The sequence below is a fragment of the Callionymus lyra genome, chromosome 5, assembly GCF_982586985.1.
Source record: "Callionymus lyra chromosome 5, fCalLyr1.hap1.1, whole genome shotgun sequence".
In the NCBI taxonomy this organism is placed as follows: domain Eukaryota; kingdom Metazoa; phylum Chordata; class Actinopteri; order Syngnathiformes; family Callionymidae; genus Callionymus; species Callionymus lyra.
The window spans coordinates 32,266,279-32,284,567 of NC_141822.1; the positions used below are offsets into that span (position 1 = coordinate 32,266,279).

General features: G+C 39.4%; 1 protein-coding gene across 2 annotated transcripts in view; it reads left to right on the plus strand.

Moving 5' to 3' along the window:
• LOC148080351 (nck-associated protein 5-like) overlaps positions 1 to 18,289 on the plus strand; it is a 93,969-nt gene that overhangs the window by 4,678 nt on the left and 71,002 nt on the right. For both annotated transcript variants that reach the window (XM_087792027.1, XM_087792033.1), the window contains exon 2: positions 12,914 to 12,987. In XM_087792027.1, the coding sequence (XP_087648153.1) occupies positions 12,914 to 12,987 (74 nt within the window). The remainder of the gene's footprint in view (positions 1 to 12,913; positions 12,988 to 18,289) is intronic.

Below are 18,289 nucleotides of genomic sequence, written 5' to 3' on the forward strand. Positions count from 1 at the left end.
CTAATATCCCGCGGATGCAACCTGCACCACCTCCTGCCTCCCAGACTTCCCGGCACACAAACACACACCCACAGATACACAAAAACGCGCTCACACAGGCCCCTGGGACAGTAGCGGGAGGGCCGCAAAGAGGATGCCGAGATGATTAATTAACTCTGCCCTCATTTTGATTCCGCCTTATTGGCTTTCAAGAGCCAAATTCCAGCTTCAGAGCTTAGCATATATTACCCTCCCACTGAAGAAGCAGACACACAAACAGTTTTCCGAAAATATTGAGGTCATGTTACTTATACTACAGTGGATCCTCCAACATTGGTGTCTGGAGGGTTCAGAGTTGAGGCTTTAACATGTAAAAATATACCATTTTCAAACAGCACTTTTAAGCTTCTGAGGCTGACACAAGTTTTGAGGGTGATGGCAGAAATCACGGCACAAAGACCAAGCTTAGAGAAATATGTCTAGAGAAAATATTTAATTGTATTGTGTCAGACATCAAGCACAGACTAAGCAGACAGTACAGTGATAGTGTATATCAGAAGACTCCTTCTGAAGTATTCGCACACAGTGGCCACAAGACGACTGGTTGATGGGCATCATTTTAAAATCTAAATCACCTCTATGGGTTCTCTTCCTATTTATTATTTATTTTATTTAATTGTGAGTTCAACATAAATTAAATTTGTTTGAACATTATATATTTGGTTCAGACTTCAGGTCAAAGGTTCAATCCTCGAAACATCAGTACTTCATCCTGTTTTAGATTAAATTGGAAAAGATGAAGCCAACAGCTATTCATTTGTAACATTGGTACTTTTCTTTGTGTGTCTTTTTTATACTGTATAATGAATCTTTTTGTTGTGAACCAAAAGCACATGTGTTGAATATATTGACTATCCTTTGTGTAGTCTGTACATATGGTTATAATATCTGTCACGTTCATGCTCACAATTGCCCTGGAGGCTGCGGTCGACTCACATGTACACTGCTTGTGCATGTGTGCCTGTGTTTGTGCGACTGTGTAGCGTCACAGGGGTGTCCCGGCCCTGACCGCGGGTCTCCTGCGCTTTCTCATTGATGGCAACCACTGAGGACAGGCTGCTCTGCTGCGTTAACGCCTGTCAGCGCTCAACAGCAGAACCAGACAATGCAACAGCCTTTACACCTGGGACTGTGGCTGTCTTTCAATTCTGTTTTCTTTCTCTCATTCAAGAACCCTCTCTCCAACATATAGGGAGTGAACAAAAGATCACATGCTGCTGCTGGGATGCTATAGCACCCGAGGGGGAATCATGAGGCTTATGACAAACTTTTTCCCTACTTGGATCAAGAGTGACCTATTTAACGCACCATTCATGGATTTTAGTGTGTAAACCCCGGCCTTTAGGTACGTCTGCTTCCTTTTACCCTGAGATAATCGAAGCCATTGTTGCTACGTTAGAAAATGGCATTTGACATGAGGCCTATGGTCAAGTGTTTTATGGTACCGTGCATGTGATCTGCCTTTTCTCAAACTGCTGCACTGCATTGCATTATAATACATATTTTCTGTTCCTGAAAGTAGGTCCTGATGTGCATCGACCTGCATGTGGCTTGTCTACAGTTTTCTTTCTTCCTTTTTTTTAATGGCGTGTCACAAATTGTACACAAGTGCGTTCACACTGAGCAGTGTAAGAAAAATGAAGTGCGTTTTGAGCCACGTCGCTAAACAAAGGATACATCACTACTTTTTTTGCCGCGGTGAATGACGTAAATGTGTCGAGAAAAACTCTCATTTTACCACAAAACAACACAACAATAACAATAACAAAATAAAAGACAATAACTGGTTTCTATTGGCGCAAAGCGCTGTGTCTGTGATATGGTTCCAACAGCTGGTTGCAAATCAGATTTAAGAAGAATTAGAAGAAGCTGTCGCATAATTTCCGGTGAGGTGTAGTGGGCAGTGTTTGGTTTGAGACGGTACCACCCTGTCGAAATTTGCTCAGTGAGCGAGTAAGTGCACTGTCAAGCATGTACTGTAAAGCAGTGCACTTAAAGAAGTGTGCGATTTGAGACACAGCACTAGTGTCGTGCAGATGGCAACAGCATTGAAAACGTTTAAATACAATTAAGAACCCACTTGTCTTCCAGTTGCTGTCTTTGAAAAAGGTTATAGAGTACTTGGACAGTCACAAAATCCAATAGTACGGTATAATTAATCTTTGAGAAAACACTGGGCTTGACTTGATGGGATTGATGAAGAAACAAGAGCACATATTGATTATTTGTTTGGTCGAACATGAAAACTCCCTTTGAAGTCTTTTTGGTCCTTTAAGAAAACGATTGTTAGATATTTACAAGACAAAATCTCTTTCATAGAATTTTGTGATTACCCAGTGTGTGGCCATTGTGTAACATCCAAGGGAAGAAGGACAGTTTCTAGTCTTTTTATTTTAAATTTAACAGGATGCAGGGCAGCTGGCAACGTCTGTTTTAGCTGGAAGAATAGAAGGCGTTTAACTGTGATTTTACACAAAATGTACTACATTATTATTCTCTCCCATGCTTGATGAATGACAATAAACGTTGATTTATATACAAGGGTGTCATATTGAGCTATAAGTAATATATGCGGTCACACAAAAACAGCGCAACAAATCATATTATGTGTTTGTGAACTCTGAGTCTTCTACTCACAACGGCAAATCAATATCATCTGCATATAGTAACATTTGTTCGTGTGAGTCACCCGACTACTTGGAGCCGCTCACGTTATTGAGCCTCTGTCACTTTAAATGGATAATATGATCTGTATAGCTTTCATGGGACCATAACTCAACTTTATGGTGATGGGCTCGTGGCGCTCAATGATTTTCCTGGGATCCTCCTGCCTCTTGCCAGACATCTGCGCGGTGATTGTGGTTTTATGAGGCAAGCCGGGCCTCAGGTGAACCAGATTGAAAGACTGGAGCGTCCAGCCGGGCGGAATGGCCCTTGGGAGCGTCTTGGGGTGTCATTGGTCAATGGTCACCTTTGTTAGCGGTCACAGTGGTCATGAATGGGGGTGCTTTAGGAGGAGCCTGCAGTCAGCAGGCCATCCAGACACTACCCAAAATCCAGCTAGGCATACATTTTTGAATTAGTAATCCTAGATTCTTTCAAAAAATTATTTAAAAAAGTGTAAATACAGACAAGCCTTCTTTTTCTGCTCAAGTTTGTTTATTCACGCTCTGCCTTCCTTTATTTTGCTCTTGAAAAGGGGTTGGTTTGTGGTGGATATGTGACTCAAGTTAAACCAGTTGAAGTAATGCATTATAAAGCACTCGACCCAACCCCCCCACCGAAATGGCTTTATTCCAACATGGTGTCGATGTACGCGGGGAACTGTGCTGCAATTGAATCATCACGGGACACATTGAACTTAAAAAGGATCTTTCATGTCCCGAAAGGATGATATGCCGCTGAAAGCCGCTCATTATTTCCAATTAACATTCATCTGTCGACATGAACATGTATGGAGTTTATCTTTCCCAGGCCTTAATCTTCAAGTTATTCCATAAGCTTCAGGTGATGTTGCACAACTGGATCAGTTCTCAAAGGATGTTGATGGTGCTATTAGGTACTTTTAAAGGCCAAATCCATAGAATTAAAAAAGAAGTCTTGAATGAAGTTTTTTTTTCCATTTCCTTCATTTCCTTTATTGGCAATGAGCAGTCACATCAAGCCCATTTTTTTTTTAAATATTAGTGAAATAAAAATGAAAATAAATACAATGCAATTATAACAGATTATGTGTGAATGTCATTATAAACTCAAAACCATAATACGTGTCATCAAGCTGGGGTCCATGAAAGTATTCGATAATCACAATACTCTTAAATAAATCATTATTATTCATAGCCATGGATGTCTAATTATACCTGTTATTATTCATGTAATACTATGACAATTTAAAAATACTGCAGTGTTTCTTTTTTTGTAAGTAAGTAGGTAAGTAATTTTTATTTGTATAGCGCTTTTCCAGACCCATTATTTGCTTAGTATTAGACAAAACAAGATAAAAGCTTTTGTTGTATCAGTTTTTGGTTTTATTTTCCTGGTAAGTCGATAAAGTACTTTATCTGACAGTGTTAATATATATGTATTTCACGATTCAAAATTGATGATGTAAACAAAGATTGAACTTTTGCAAAAGAGGCATGAGACAGAAATGTTTGTAGTTTCTTGTCATTTTATTTGGTGTGATCCACATAGATATAATGACACCAAATAACAATCCCATTGTAGTTTATCGTGTAAACTCTGTTAATAATCATTCAGATCCCGACCTACAATGAGGGGGGAACATAGAACATTTCTTTTTTCCTCAGCTCCGTAATTGTTAAAAGCTCATGCTGAAGCTAATACTTTAAGTGCTGGAGGCATCAGATGAGGGAGCTATCAGCATGAATGACACTGTTTCTAGACAGCAATCAGTCCATTGATGAGCTCAAGGTTGGGAAATGGCTTCCCGAGGTTTCAGAGAATCTGTTGCTCCAGATAAAAAGGGTTAGCTGAGTAAACAAAGTATAATTATCCCACAGTGTTGTTATTGTAAGAGCAAGTTGCTGGCTAATGGAAACAAAAATGCTCCCACATCGGTGAGAAAATGGTCTGTTCTATCTAGTTGTGAGGTTTTACAATCTTCTCTAGATTTATCTTAAATCTAGAGAACATGGGTATTTGTGATGGATTCCAGTTATCTGATGGACCTTTGACATTCATAGTTCAAGTGTGTCCAACAGTGTTTTCTCCGTCAACACAAGAGCCAACTCGCTGATGTCATTCTGTCTGAGCTGCTTAATGAGAAACAGCACTGATGTCAAATTCCTCCCCTGCGCTTCCATCTGGAAGAAATAAAACAAATATGGCTGCTAAAAATAAGACTCTGCTTGAGATGATAACAGGATTTAGAACCATTAACTGTGTAAATACAGCCTGCGGTTCACCCCAGATTTATATTGAAATTCCACGCCGACCTGGATGAGCCCTGACTGGAACATGGCCCCTTCCTGAAATAAGCACTTCAAAGTCTTTGATAGTCCCTTTTAATATTTTATGCTGTGGAATTGCTCGACCATCAGTGCTCTTTAGATCATTTGATGGAGTGTCTTCAGCTCCAGCACTGAAAGGTCTTGTTTGCATTAGCCAGTGAAACAGCAAAATAGAGAGGAGGTTCTTCTCCACTTTCAGATAAAAAACTGACTAATCCGAATATAAATAATAGAGAATTGCATTTCATTATACAAAGTCTCCGTCTTAAGGTGTTTTAAAGAATTTATTTGATCCAATATTATTCACATCTACTGCTTGAAATGCTTGGAATATGACATGCTGGAATATTTAACCCTAAAATTGATAGTTAGAATATTGACAGTTAGAAGTTAATATGTTGTTACTTTATAGCTTTAATTCTTCAAGTGCAGTCAGCAAAAGTTGAAAGACACCACAAAACAATTTAGTGATACTTTTTCATCACTATTATAATCATTATCTTCCTCTTATGAAATTGAGCGCAGCTCTTGTCTGTCCATCTGGTCTGAGAAGCATGTGATATATGGCACAGGTGAACCCAGGGGTTAATCTTTTGGTTGCATTGTTCATTTTACATGCTAATGAAGCTTTTCGTTTCTGATCTGTGCTCTCTGACCAAAGGCAGGAATAGCCGTCAGCAGCTCTCTCAGACTTGTTCGCCACCACATCTGTCCGGCACCTGGTTCAGGTCGACTTGCGCGCAAAGCCAAGTTAATAAATCTGCTTCTGGATTAAACGCGCCGTGATAAAGCTGAGGCCTCAAGCTAATGCACGTGAAATGTCAAGGAATCTGACGAATGTCTAGGCCAAGACATATCTGTGCAAAAACACACACTTGGAGGTCATACGCTTGCTGCTTCTTTCTGTGTTTGTGGTTTCTGATTTGTTAGCTGACATCAATGACTCCCTGTCAACCAAGAGGAACTTTGTAAAATAGGCAATTATTTTTACATTACTTTTAGCTCAGGTCTGTCACTTGGTGTCATCAGTCAAGCCCATAAAACATGATTTGTAGGGACATGCTAACATTGAAGCTGTGTTTTTTGCCTGTGGTCACCTTCAAGAGTTGGTGTTAGCGGCATAAAGAAGTGGGGAATACTACTGTGTCTTCTTGTGATGATACAGTTGAGTCCACCTGATCGAGTCCTGCCCATGTGACAGTTCAGTTTTGTTAGGTCTTCAGGCTTTTTTGCCAAAGACTGCATAAACAGAAGCCCATAGTGACCCTGAGAACCAGCCAACATCTCTTTTGCATCTACCCTGCACTCTACACAGTCACGTTTTTATTTATTTATTTTTCTTCAGCTCCATTTTTTTGTTTCATGTTTTCCAAATTTTGTTTTTGGAGCCACTACGTTGGGTGGTACTAGATTTCAATAGGACGTTAAGTGATAAAAGAGTGTGCAGACAGGTGTGATGATGTTCAGGAGGTCACCAAGGTACAGGAGGTCAACGTTGAGGTTGGCTTTGTGAGTGAGCAAGTGACTTTACAGGGGTTGTGATAACACTGCTCTAAGACTAGTTTTTACCTACAAAATGTAAATGATTAAAAGAGGATTGTCAGTGAAGAAGGGTCAGTGCGCAAGATTTAGATAGTTGGCTTAGCAGCGCGTCTGCTAAACACAAGCTTGAAATAATTCCTCATGTTGAGACTTTAATACAAGATAGACATTACAGACGAGCACCACAGAGTTATTTTGATGTTTTTAAGTGCATCATTTTGGAAGAAGATAAAGGCGATGAAAATTGAGCCTCATTAAAATGGATATTTTTGACTATAACACCTAAAAAGAAAATAATTGTGTAAAAAAGTACAACTATAAGAGACGTTTATCCAGAATGCAATGTATTCAAAGAAGTTGCAGTGAGTGTATTCATAGTGCATGATTGAACCTTTGGCCAAACAAATATATGTATGTTGAGCTACACTGCTACAGCTTGTACATAATGGCATCGACCTGCTACTCGTCTACACAGGTTACTTTGTGAAGGTGATCAAACAGCAACGCCAGGTCATAGGGACCTCATTTTACAGTTGCTTTTTCAACTTGACCCTGTGAGATTTACACCACGAACAGCTTTGCCACTGTTCCAAAAATGCATGAATGGCCCAATTTGTCACACCCCACATAGTGGCCCAGCTCAGACAGGCAGGCAGTCTCATGGAGGTGGACCCATCTTAATGTTTGGAAAGATAATCCACTGGGACTTGAATACCTGACAGTGGTGGGTGTTGATGTTTGGGCTGAGCCAAACTCTGGGTCTTACGAGAGGAGGAACATCTGATAACCCAAACTTGTGAAACTTAGTCGAGATGTTGAACAAGGTCTCCTCTGTATCTCTGGTAATCCATATTACCTGACTCTGTTCCATGCAGGAAGGCAGGCAGATGAAGAATATCCTGCTTCCTTACATGAATGTTGGGCGCTCAATAAGGCTACTGTGTGGCCTCCCCACCTTTACACTGGAGCCTTTGGGAAAATCCAGCAGTACAGAGACTTGTTCATCTATAATGGGGACTTAATGAACTGGGAACTTGAATTATTTGAAATAATGAAATAATAATGAAAATTTTATTTTATTTGGTTCCAGAAATGTATCAGTCAGTTTTAGATCTGAACTTGGCAGCAAATCAGGGTCGGCTCATTTTCTCAACAATAGGTGCCGTTGTCAGAGGTGGCTTTTGGGTCATCGGCTGGACTGCAATGTTTACGCTGATATGAGTCAAGCACCAATGCATGAAACTCGATGGTTTGGAAGAAACAGACTGGAAAAGCAGGCAACTTGGTAACTAGGTTTGTATAGATCATTTTTAAAGGTCACCAGCTTCTATGAACCACCACGAGTGAAGCACAGACAAAAACAACCATCGAGGACTGCTGGCATGCAAAGCTATTATACCCCAAGTGATTCTTAAATATTTCATTGTCTGATTTTCTTTTCCAAGTGTCATCAATTATTCATGGTAACAAACTCATTTTGCCAAGGTTTGGATTATAAAAAAACAACTTGTGAAATTGTGGAGAAAAATAAACTATACCTTTATATATGTTTTAGCCATTTTTTATTAAATTAGTATTTTTTTTGTTTTTTGGTGGCGTAGTGATCGCCTCACAGCAAGAAGGTTGCCTTTGCTTCCTGGTCAGGAGGGAGTCAACATGCAACGTTTGTGTTTGTATGTTCTCCCAGTGCTGTGTAGGTTTACTCTGGGCACTCCGGTTTCATCTTACGGTCCAAAAACAAACAGAGGTTGATTGAAAACTTGTGGAAACTGTCCCCATAAGGGAATAACTGGTAGAAATTGGATGGATGGAAGAACGTCAAATGTTGAATATTTGGAACTTGAAATGTTTGTCTGCATGACATACAAAATGAGCTCTGTTGACTCATCTATATTTAAATACACATATTTCTAATTGTTTACAATTGATGATAAAACAAATAAAAATGCAATTTTCCCATTTATATACAGTATTTGTTAAAATTACATGTAGTTGGCAAAACCAATAGATTTTAGATGTGTAGAAATTATAATTAAATAAACATGATAGAAGATCAATATTAGTAAAGTCTTGGTGAGTGTACTGTAGGTCACATGGTTGCATGAGCTTACATGCACAAAAAATAGTTATATACTGTACTGTATGTACATTGAAGGGTCAATGTTGAAATATTACAAACCACAATTAAAAAGCTTATTTGTCATGTTTTATGTCGGCAACTCAATGCAGGGTGCGTCAAAAGTGAGCTGTCTTGTCACAAATTCACTGCTGTCCCTTCCATTCCCTGGTCAAGTGTTCCCTTAACAGCTTTTATTCCCAATGGATGTTCATCTAGTAGATCCAAGAACGATTGCTGTACAGCTTTTCATTAGTTTAGAAATCCACAACGACAGTCAAATGCCTTTTTGGACCCTGATATTGCGAGCAAAGGAGAACACGAAGCAATTTCCTATTTAATTGTATCACATCACAAATGTCTTCCTATTGAATGTCGCTGAAATCAATTGTCGTCCCTAAATCATCCCTGATAGTTGGATCTTCACAAAGCTCAGATATCTGGCACCAGAAATGAGCCTGCGTAGATGCCCTTCTTGGGGATAATCGGCTGTCATCTCAGGATATGGGAGTCCGATTGTTGGTGTGATAATATGACACCCCTTTATTGGGATGTGAATAATGACCTGTGGGCGGCGGATCATTTGCAGAGAGCCTCCAGCCGGCTGATAAGAACGTGCCTCTTGCTGAGAGGTCTGACGAGGCGATCTTTCATTAGTCCGTAACCTCAAAATGATAGCATCACAGTCGTACATTATGGGTACACAGGGGGGATAAGTTTGAGAATAATATCAACATGTATCATAATTCTAACATTTTGCTTCAAGTTGCCAATTTGGAGACCAGTCCCTTAAATCTTCAAATGAAAGTTTTCCCCCCAAACGTCATTCTACATGTCATCAGCTCGGAGAAAATGTTGCGGCGAGCAGAGGGAGGTCAGCGTGACGGGATAAGTGGAAAGAAAAGGTTGTGACCTTGTCTTTGGAGAGGGCTCATTCCCAGAGCGCTACGCGTGCCTTATCTCCAACCGCAGCCTGAGCCGCTGATTTGAGGTGGCGAAGGAAATTGCTGTGAAGACTTCAAGGAACCTGACCTTTGTGGCTACAAGGTCAAAGTTTTGTCCAACATGTGCTTTATTTATTTCTTCCAGTCAGCTCCAGAGAGGCCGGTTTAAGAACCAGACACTCTTCCAGGAAGCGATTCCCTTCCAACTAATCTCCAAGAATGTGTGAAAGAGCAGAGCGTGCTTGGACGGTTCACTCGGGTCTGAAATATATTTGATGTTTTATGGGTGAAAAATCTGAAACAGAACCTAGTTGGATTGAGTGTCAGTCAGCTTTACTGTTTGCATGTTTGTGGCTTCACACAAAGAGATGTTTTTTCTCTCCCGGCTTGACTCCTCAGAGTCTCAGTGGCACGTTTTAAAAATTTACAAGCACACAAAGAGGCTGTATGTAGACATGAAGCATTGGAGCAGACAGGAAAGCAATTTGTTTACGTTTGTTTTGATCGTTCTAACATTTCCTGTATAAGTAGCTACTCATATTACCAACGGTTAAACGCAAAAACTCAATGTTTGTTGACACAGGAAATAAGCAGCAAGGTTTATTATTCCAGTTGACTATTTAACAAGAAAAACACATTTAAATGTCTATGGTCCTTCGTGTAAATTCCCACGAGGTTGCGTACTACTTTCTTCCAACAAGGGTTTGACCTATATCGCTCTACGTCGCCTACCTGGACCGAGGACCAGTACCTGTCCCTGAGGCATTTGTAACCAGGCTGCACAGAACCAAAAAATAATTGTTATAATTTCTGTTGATTGATTATTACTTCCTAAAGGCATTTTGATTTTCTTTAAGTATTTTCTTTGAAGTAACTTTAGTCTGTAACTCTTGACACGTCAAAACGCTCGTTACAGTCAAGTTATCTAGTGGAAAAATATTTGTATATGAATGTCAGCCCTTGAATATAAAACCCAGATTAAACCGGAATGCGAAAAAAAAAAAGGTTGGGTACCTCTGCTCTACATTACTAACATGTTGTTTTTTTCCCCCCTCAAATCAAGTTTAAGAAAAAACACAACATACAATCAAATAAACAAAACAACTTCCATGATAACAGAATTGAATTGTCTCATAGCCAGGAAAATTTGGTCTCAGCATTCACATTTCAATAGGGACTCCAGGGTCTAGAACAGAAGGTCTTATTATGCCAGCAGCAACTGTTGGTTCTGTCGCACTCTGAAGTCCTTATGCTTGGTATTCTGAATTTTTAAAAAATACACATTTTGTCATCACAGTCACATGAAAGTCAAGTTTTTTAGTGGTATTTTCTTTTTTTCCCTCTCTTCCAGGTTTAGAAGTAGTTCTTGAAAAGGCGATTGGGGAAAAACAAACCAAAGTAAACCAAAATGACAGCTAAACGCTGACAGAAACATAACCTCCTTTTTCCTTAGAGACTCTTGTAATTAAATTAAATTAAATTATCTCAGTAGCAGACAGTAGGTTTCCCTTTTGATGTCATGAAAGATCTCATGAAAACTCTGGATATCTTAGAAACTGTTGAACTAACCTGAGCACGCTGTAGAAACACAATATACTCTCGGAGTTAGATTTTTTTTCCTGACACATGAGACCTGATGCCTCGTGGGAAAAGTGCTGTTTCAATCCTGCTCTAAAACCATCAGCAATAATGCCTGGCTGAAGCTATAACACAACATTACATGCATTAGTCAGGCTTTAAATCTGGCGTTAAATACCCTCCTGGTTCACATGACAGCATGCATGCAGCATTCCATGCATTCCTTTATGAGTGCTGAGGATTGTTTCTGTGCCCTGTCATTTAGATAGACCTATGTGATGACAGCACAGACTAAGACGGCTTAACTTCATGTTTGATGTGGCCTGTAAATATTTCCTGTGACATGTTGCTTCCACAAAGAAGGACCAATTTTGTGTTGATGCCATACTTGTTATGAGATTGTGTTCCATTGATCAGTCGGACAGAGACAATTGACAACAGATTAATTTCTTTTTAAAACACTTACCTTTATTACATTGTTAAGCAGACATTGTGTTGGGTTTAATATTCCTCCTTTCAAATAATATCGCCATCAAATGTTTCTCTGTGAAGAACTGAACTGTAAGGTTGAATTGACAATTTTCTTTAGTATTTCAAGTAATTAAAACTTCAAAATGAAACGTTGTAATATGGATATTTATCAAGAAGTTCTACATTTTCATTCTGGTGCAAAATACTGAATCCAACAAATATGGCACCATGCTGCTCGTCATCGATCTGTTATTTGGTTCTGCCATGTACCCATCATTTTCAGCACAGCAGGGGACCTGAACTGGGGCTACACTCTTCTGGCATCTGTGCCAGCTGCCATGCCTCTAAATGGTAGTTACAGATGTTGATCAGGAATTGTTTGAAAAATATAATGTTTAGTTCCCATAAAACTCCTGGGTTTCAAACCATGCTTGAACTTGTAAAAGCTATTGATCCCAAAGATTGTTAAAGTCTGCAGAGACTATGTGAGGAGGGGTAGACATGGTTCAGAATATAATTGGCCATCATTTTTGTCTTAAAACTGTATCAATGAATAACTATCGCTATAATTCATTAGTACCTCAGAGTTGTTTTGCTGAAGCATCGTGGTGTGATCAACACCTCTTAGCCCCTTTCCCTCCTCTCTCCAATCTTTCATCATCTGTCTTTTTTATCCCTTCATGCTTTGCATGGGTGACCACAGTGTGTGAGGATCGATGTGAAACATCTGTCCCACGGAGATAACCATTTCCCTAAGACATGTGTCATGATCTAGCGAGGCAACGTAATTTTAATTAATCTTAAACCTTTGTGCTTAGATAAATCGGTCGGGACAAAAGCTTTAATACCCAAGTTGTAAATTTGTTTACATTAGATTCATTTTCCTTGTGTAGAAGGTAAACCTTTGCCCAGATATCCTGACATCTGTTACTTCGGTTTCTTTCTGTTCTGTTTCTCGTCTTATTTTGTCTGCCGCAACTAGGTAATGTTCGTTTTCAAGTGTGGCCTATTGCCAGCTGACATTACACAGCTGGCTTGGTGGTGGGCCAACCTTGAGGAGGTGCTTCTGGGGTTACACATGCAGTTCTAGCTCACTGCTCTCCACACTCTTGGGACCACAGGTTGAAAACAAAACATTGGCCAGGAAGGATTTTGTTCTATGTCTTACATGGGGTTTGTTTTCTCTCATGTAGATTTGATCACCCTCTCATGTCTGACACTCACCCTCATCTCTTTCCGTTTACCTGCAGGAATATATGGATGCCAACAAATGCATCGACGAGCTGCTCAAACAGCTGGAGGATGAACGACGGAATGTGAGGAGGTAACTCTTTAAAAACACTGATATCAGCAGATGGCTCCGATCCATTTGCAATCAGAGGCAAAAGGACAATGTTGTTTGGTTTTAAGTCCAAGACAAGCTTTGTTTCCTCTTGAGAAATGTGTTTTGCGTTGGAAGAACATTGAAAAGTGCCAGACAAAAGCGCAGTGTCTGAGCCCAGTGTGTGGTTGACCGCGGGAATTTCTCATGAAAGTCCATTGGAACGGATTTGCCCGGACAATGGGAATGAAACACTGATGGAGATGCCAATCTTACGACCTTGTCCTCTCGATGCACCGATCATCCTCTCCAATCGAGTGATGCACCGCTTCTGTACAAAAGGGAGACAATTTTTTTAACTTTACCCCTTTTATTCAGCCTTCTCTCCATCTCAATGGAGCAGTATTCCCCTGGCTCAAAAGTAATTTTCTCCCTGATTGAGCAGTGAAGGCCTGGGTGGGGGGTTAGACATAGGCCATTGGGGTCTAGGGGTGGATGGTTGGGGGATGGATGACCACTGACCACCCCCTTTACTAGTCTGGGCTGCTCTTTAATAAAGAAGGTGCTGTGTAAAGGAATGACCCCCCCTGTCCAGTTCGGCCACGCCCCTCTTTATAAGTCACAAGACGCATCCTCAGCTTCACCCTGTGTGACCTACCAACTGTGGAAAGAGGCGAGAGACTGACCACACAAGACAAAGTGCTATCTAAGCCATGAACTTGTAAAAACTCTTTCTCATTACAACAACAATGAAGTCTTGACTATTGTCTCATTTTATAGCTAAAGCTTTATTAGACTGACTTAGACTGGTGTCAAAACTAGAGTGTGACCTGTCAAAACAAGTGCTCAGAAAACCTGGAGGAGAAAACAGGGACACATTGGTTGGCTTTAGCAATCTATTTGTGTACGTAAAAGTAAGAATTGATAATAAAAATCAGAGAATGAACAAAACAAAACAACTTCCATGATTAAAGAATTGTATTGGCCAAAAAATATTATACAAAATATTATTAAGTGATTCTTTTACTTTTCTGCTTCCTCATATCACAACCTAGTGACCCAAACATACCTCTCATTGTTGCTTATATTCAGTCGGACTCGAATGAAACTATTGCATAGTGACTTGTTTTGAAACACCCGGATGTTTGAATCAGCACAAGTTCTACATCCAAACTGATTGTCACTTGTCTCAAATAACCCACTGAAGGCTATTGTGGTTTTGGTATAATTAGCTTCTATTGAAAAAACAATATTAAAATTCTACTCCAGACAAAAAACGATTTGACTTTAATTACCAAATACAACAATCCTTTAATTGTACGATTGCTGAATCCACATTAAACTCTGAATGACTTTGACATTTTTGCAGTTCAGTTATATTTGAAATGTGAAGGTGTTCAAAATGCGAGTTTTCTGTGAAGTTTTAAATGATTGAAAATCCCATAAGGTATTGTTAAAGAGATTTATTGAAAATCAGAATAAATACAGAGTCAACGGAATGGTTCAAATCCAAAAGATGCTCATCCCTAGATAGAACACATTGATGACTTGCAGTGCAAAGAAAGTGTGACACAAAGAGAGCCTGTTTGCGTGACCTCTTTCTGACTGCTGCTGTGTCAAGAGACTTTCACTGTGTAATCTTCTCTATGGATTAAAACAATGTAGATCAGAGTTTTTTTTTTCTGTTCTTTGGGTTTGAGCCACTACATCTGTCCTGATTTCAGGTTTTTCAAATCATATTTTGATCTTGGCTTTAATAGGTTGTTTACATTATTGAAGGGTAGCATAGGTTTTTTGGAGAAAAACCTCACCTGGCACTTCTCTCCTGCCTGGAGCAGATGGTCTCTGCTGCTGCCAACACCTTAGGGAAGAGAGGGCTCACAAGAGGAGGGCTACTAGTGACTTAGCTGGAGGTCCACTGGTTCGTGTGGAGGCCGTTGCAGCAGCTGCAGCCATGCTGAGGTGACATTAGCAAACGACATCTGCTGATCAATAAACCATTTGTCATGTTCATAGAGCAACTGGGCTGAAGGTGGGGGTCGTAGGGATCCATGCTTAGAGGATTATAGGGAAAGCAATTCTGCGAGGGTGAGAGTTTCCTGTAGGTAATTGAAATTGGCAATCTTGTCTACAAACCAACTCTACCTGACCTGATGCAGTGGCCTGTAAACCTACCTTCATCAGTGTCACTTTGAATGGAAGTCACTTGCAGCTATTCATAAAAGGTGTAAATAGAATGCAAATGTATAACTGTATTACTTTTCTGTTCAATCATTCATTCCATTTCCATTCATCTAAGCTTATGCTGTAGGTATGAGTGCTTACACACACACACTCATACCTACAGACAATTTCTTAAAGTTCCCAATCAACCATCAATCAAATTAATTATAACAGTGGATTCATTACAAACAACAAATTACTTTCTTTATCCATTTCTGAACTTCACTAGAATGTTAATAGTTTTTACGCCAAAAAAATAGTCATAAACTTAAATAAAATTTAAATAATGACCAATGCTGAGATGTATGCTAGCGCATTGATACCTTGACACAAACTAAATGTACGCATAGGTTTTAACCATACCATGCAGTCGATTATAAAACTGTATGTATTAAAGTCAAACCATGTTTCCAGTTAGAAAGGTATTAGGTGAGAAACAAACTTTCAGAGACTCTTCCAGCCCTTCTAGTTAAACAATCTAGACTAGAAACTCATCACACAACAAACTTTGTCCTGATTGGTTTTACGTGTCAAAGTATTTTTACTGATCTTTAAATAGAAAAAAAGACGAACAAATGTCTGTCCAACATAAGTTTCAGTCAAAGCATTAAGTTCTCTTTGTGACATTGAAAAACCTCCACCGAGTTTGGCTTTAGAGAGTATATACAGTATAGATTTATCAATTGAATGACATTGCTTTTTACTTTAGGATCACGTCTTGCTGCACTTTGATAACAGCAAAGCAAATGTGTTTCTCTGTGATTTGACTATGAGACACATGAAGCCCTAAAGACTGTGCTGGCGGCAGTCTGTGAAAGATGAAAGACCATAATCCCTCTGCCAAGTATGTGGTCGACGAGGAGGTGGAAATGACTCAGGCTTCCACAGACTCCGGAGCACCCAAAGGATCTGCCTTACAGACCATGTATTTTGCTCTTTTAATGGGATAAGTTGACCCATCCAGGGTAACAATTTGATCATGCAAAGCTCCAAAGATCTAAGACACCCTCAAAGTATTTTCGAGTGGCCTCAGAACTGAATGACTTGGTCTAATCCATCCACTAGGGATCACTTCACAGTCCAGACTTCAAAATATCCCAGGGACATTTTAGGTTTATAAAAAAAAAGACCTGGAACTCACCACTGTAATTTATTTAGGACCAGCCTGGTCTAAACCCTAATGATTGTTTTCTGTTTACAAAGACTAATGAAAAAAAAAGCCAGAGAAGCAAGTTTAAGTTAAAAGAGACACATGCCTGTGTTGATTTTCCTATAGCCCCCCCGATACACTGAAATTATGAACTCCCTGAAGCATTAAACGGAGGAACGCGACATTACTTGTGGTTGAACACAGGTCAACACTTGCCAGTTAATCTTAAAGATTTACTCACAGACGTGTTTTTCTCCCCTTGTCTGTAACTGCTTAACGCTCAACCTCACACCTACAAAAAAGTCCAGCAGCATGACATTCATAAATAGGTCGATCCAATCAGTGAAAAAGATTTGTTCTACAGACTCTTACGTCGTAGACACTGTACTGCACTCATCCTAATAACAGTTGCTCTTAAGGAGAGAGGCATGCGAAACATAATGGATACCTATGTTTCCCAGCAGAGACAATTCAATCCCGGAGATGGAAATGTTTACCAGCATTCTTTCTATTTGCATACATCCCATTCATTTTCAATGAATGAGGTCTCGCTCATCCCTCGATCCTCGGAGCAATTAGCAGAATTATATCATCGCTAAAATTAACTTTTTATTGGATTTCTTCATTTCTTCATTTCTTCATATTCTTCATTTCCATGGCCCTCCCACAAGGATGGATTTAAAACACTAAACACATAAATCCATGAAGTGTCGTGCTGGAAGAAAGCCTCCACTTGAGTCAGCAAGTAGAGAACATTGCAGGAACAGTTTGCATGCTAGGCAGCTAATTAGCCGCAGCCAATTAACCAGCATGTTAACATGACCACAGATTAAATCAGTAGTAGATGCCAGTCTCCTAAATGCTGGTGGCTTGGGACCATTGTTTAACTGTCTACATTTAAAAGCTAAGCCTGAATAAAACCATTTTTCCTCCACTATTCTGCTTAAAATTCCTAGAAACCAGCTGAACCAGCCCCTTTTTCCATTGCTGACTCTTAAATTTAAGCATAGAGAGGATTAAGAGCTCTATTATTCCCAAACCCTCTTGAACCAGAGTAGAAAAAGCATCATGTTGAAACTTTAATTTATAGAAAGAATATGTGACATAGATCTGGTAGGAGGACTTCTATTTTGGGAATACATGTTACTAGCTACTGAAACTTTCTTAGTGATCACCAGCTCATTCAGGGTGTACAGTAGCTACACCTATTTAATCAGGTTATTCTCTTGAAGGTAAATATCTAATTTCTTATTTTATCTCTTTTAAAGTGTCTGAAAACTCATAGTCAGTCGATCAATCACTCAATACAGTAACCTTTGAATTAAGCCAGTACAAGAAATTCAAAAATAAAGGATTTACGTTTATTAAGCAACATACTACTACGGCAGTTCTAATTCTTTGAGATTTTACTTTTACTCTTTGTACTACTGTTGTATTTTCATATAGACAGGGAAGCTCTTTATGTTTTAATAGCACCATATTAGACACATGCCCCAATAAGAATTACTCTTTTCTTTTTTTTATTCAATCTAAGTCTTCACCAGCCAAGTTATAAATGCCAGTGTCTACCTGTATTGGATTTCACATAAAAAGGAAGTCATTTCTGGCAAAAAAGGCCTGTGCCTACTACTCCACAAACCAAAGAACAATTTTGAAACTGGTGACTTTACCTTATATTGACTAACTGACAGTAATAACAGTAGTTGATCCATCCTGTGTCTTTTTCTTTTCCCCCAGAAATCAAATAAATAATAACACAACAATGATATTTCTAACAATGATCTTTGAATCTCTTTCTCTAAAAGACTGAAAATATTACATAATTATTAAGCTGATTATTTCCTGACCTCATCGTTCAGCATTCATGACACATTCCAGTCACACGCCTCAGTGAACCTGACTGATTACAGCAACTGGAATCATTGGTCCGGC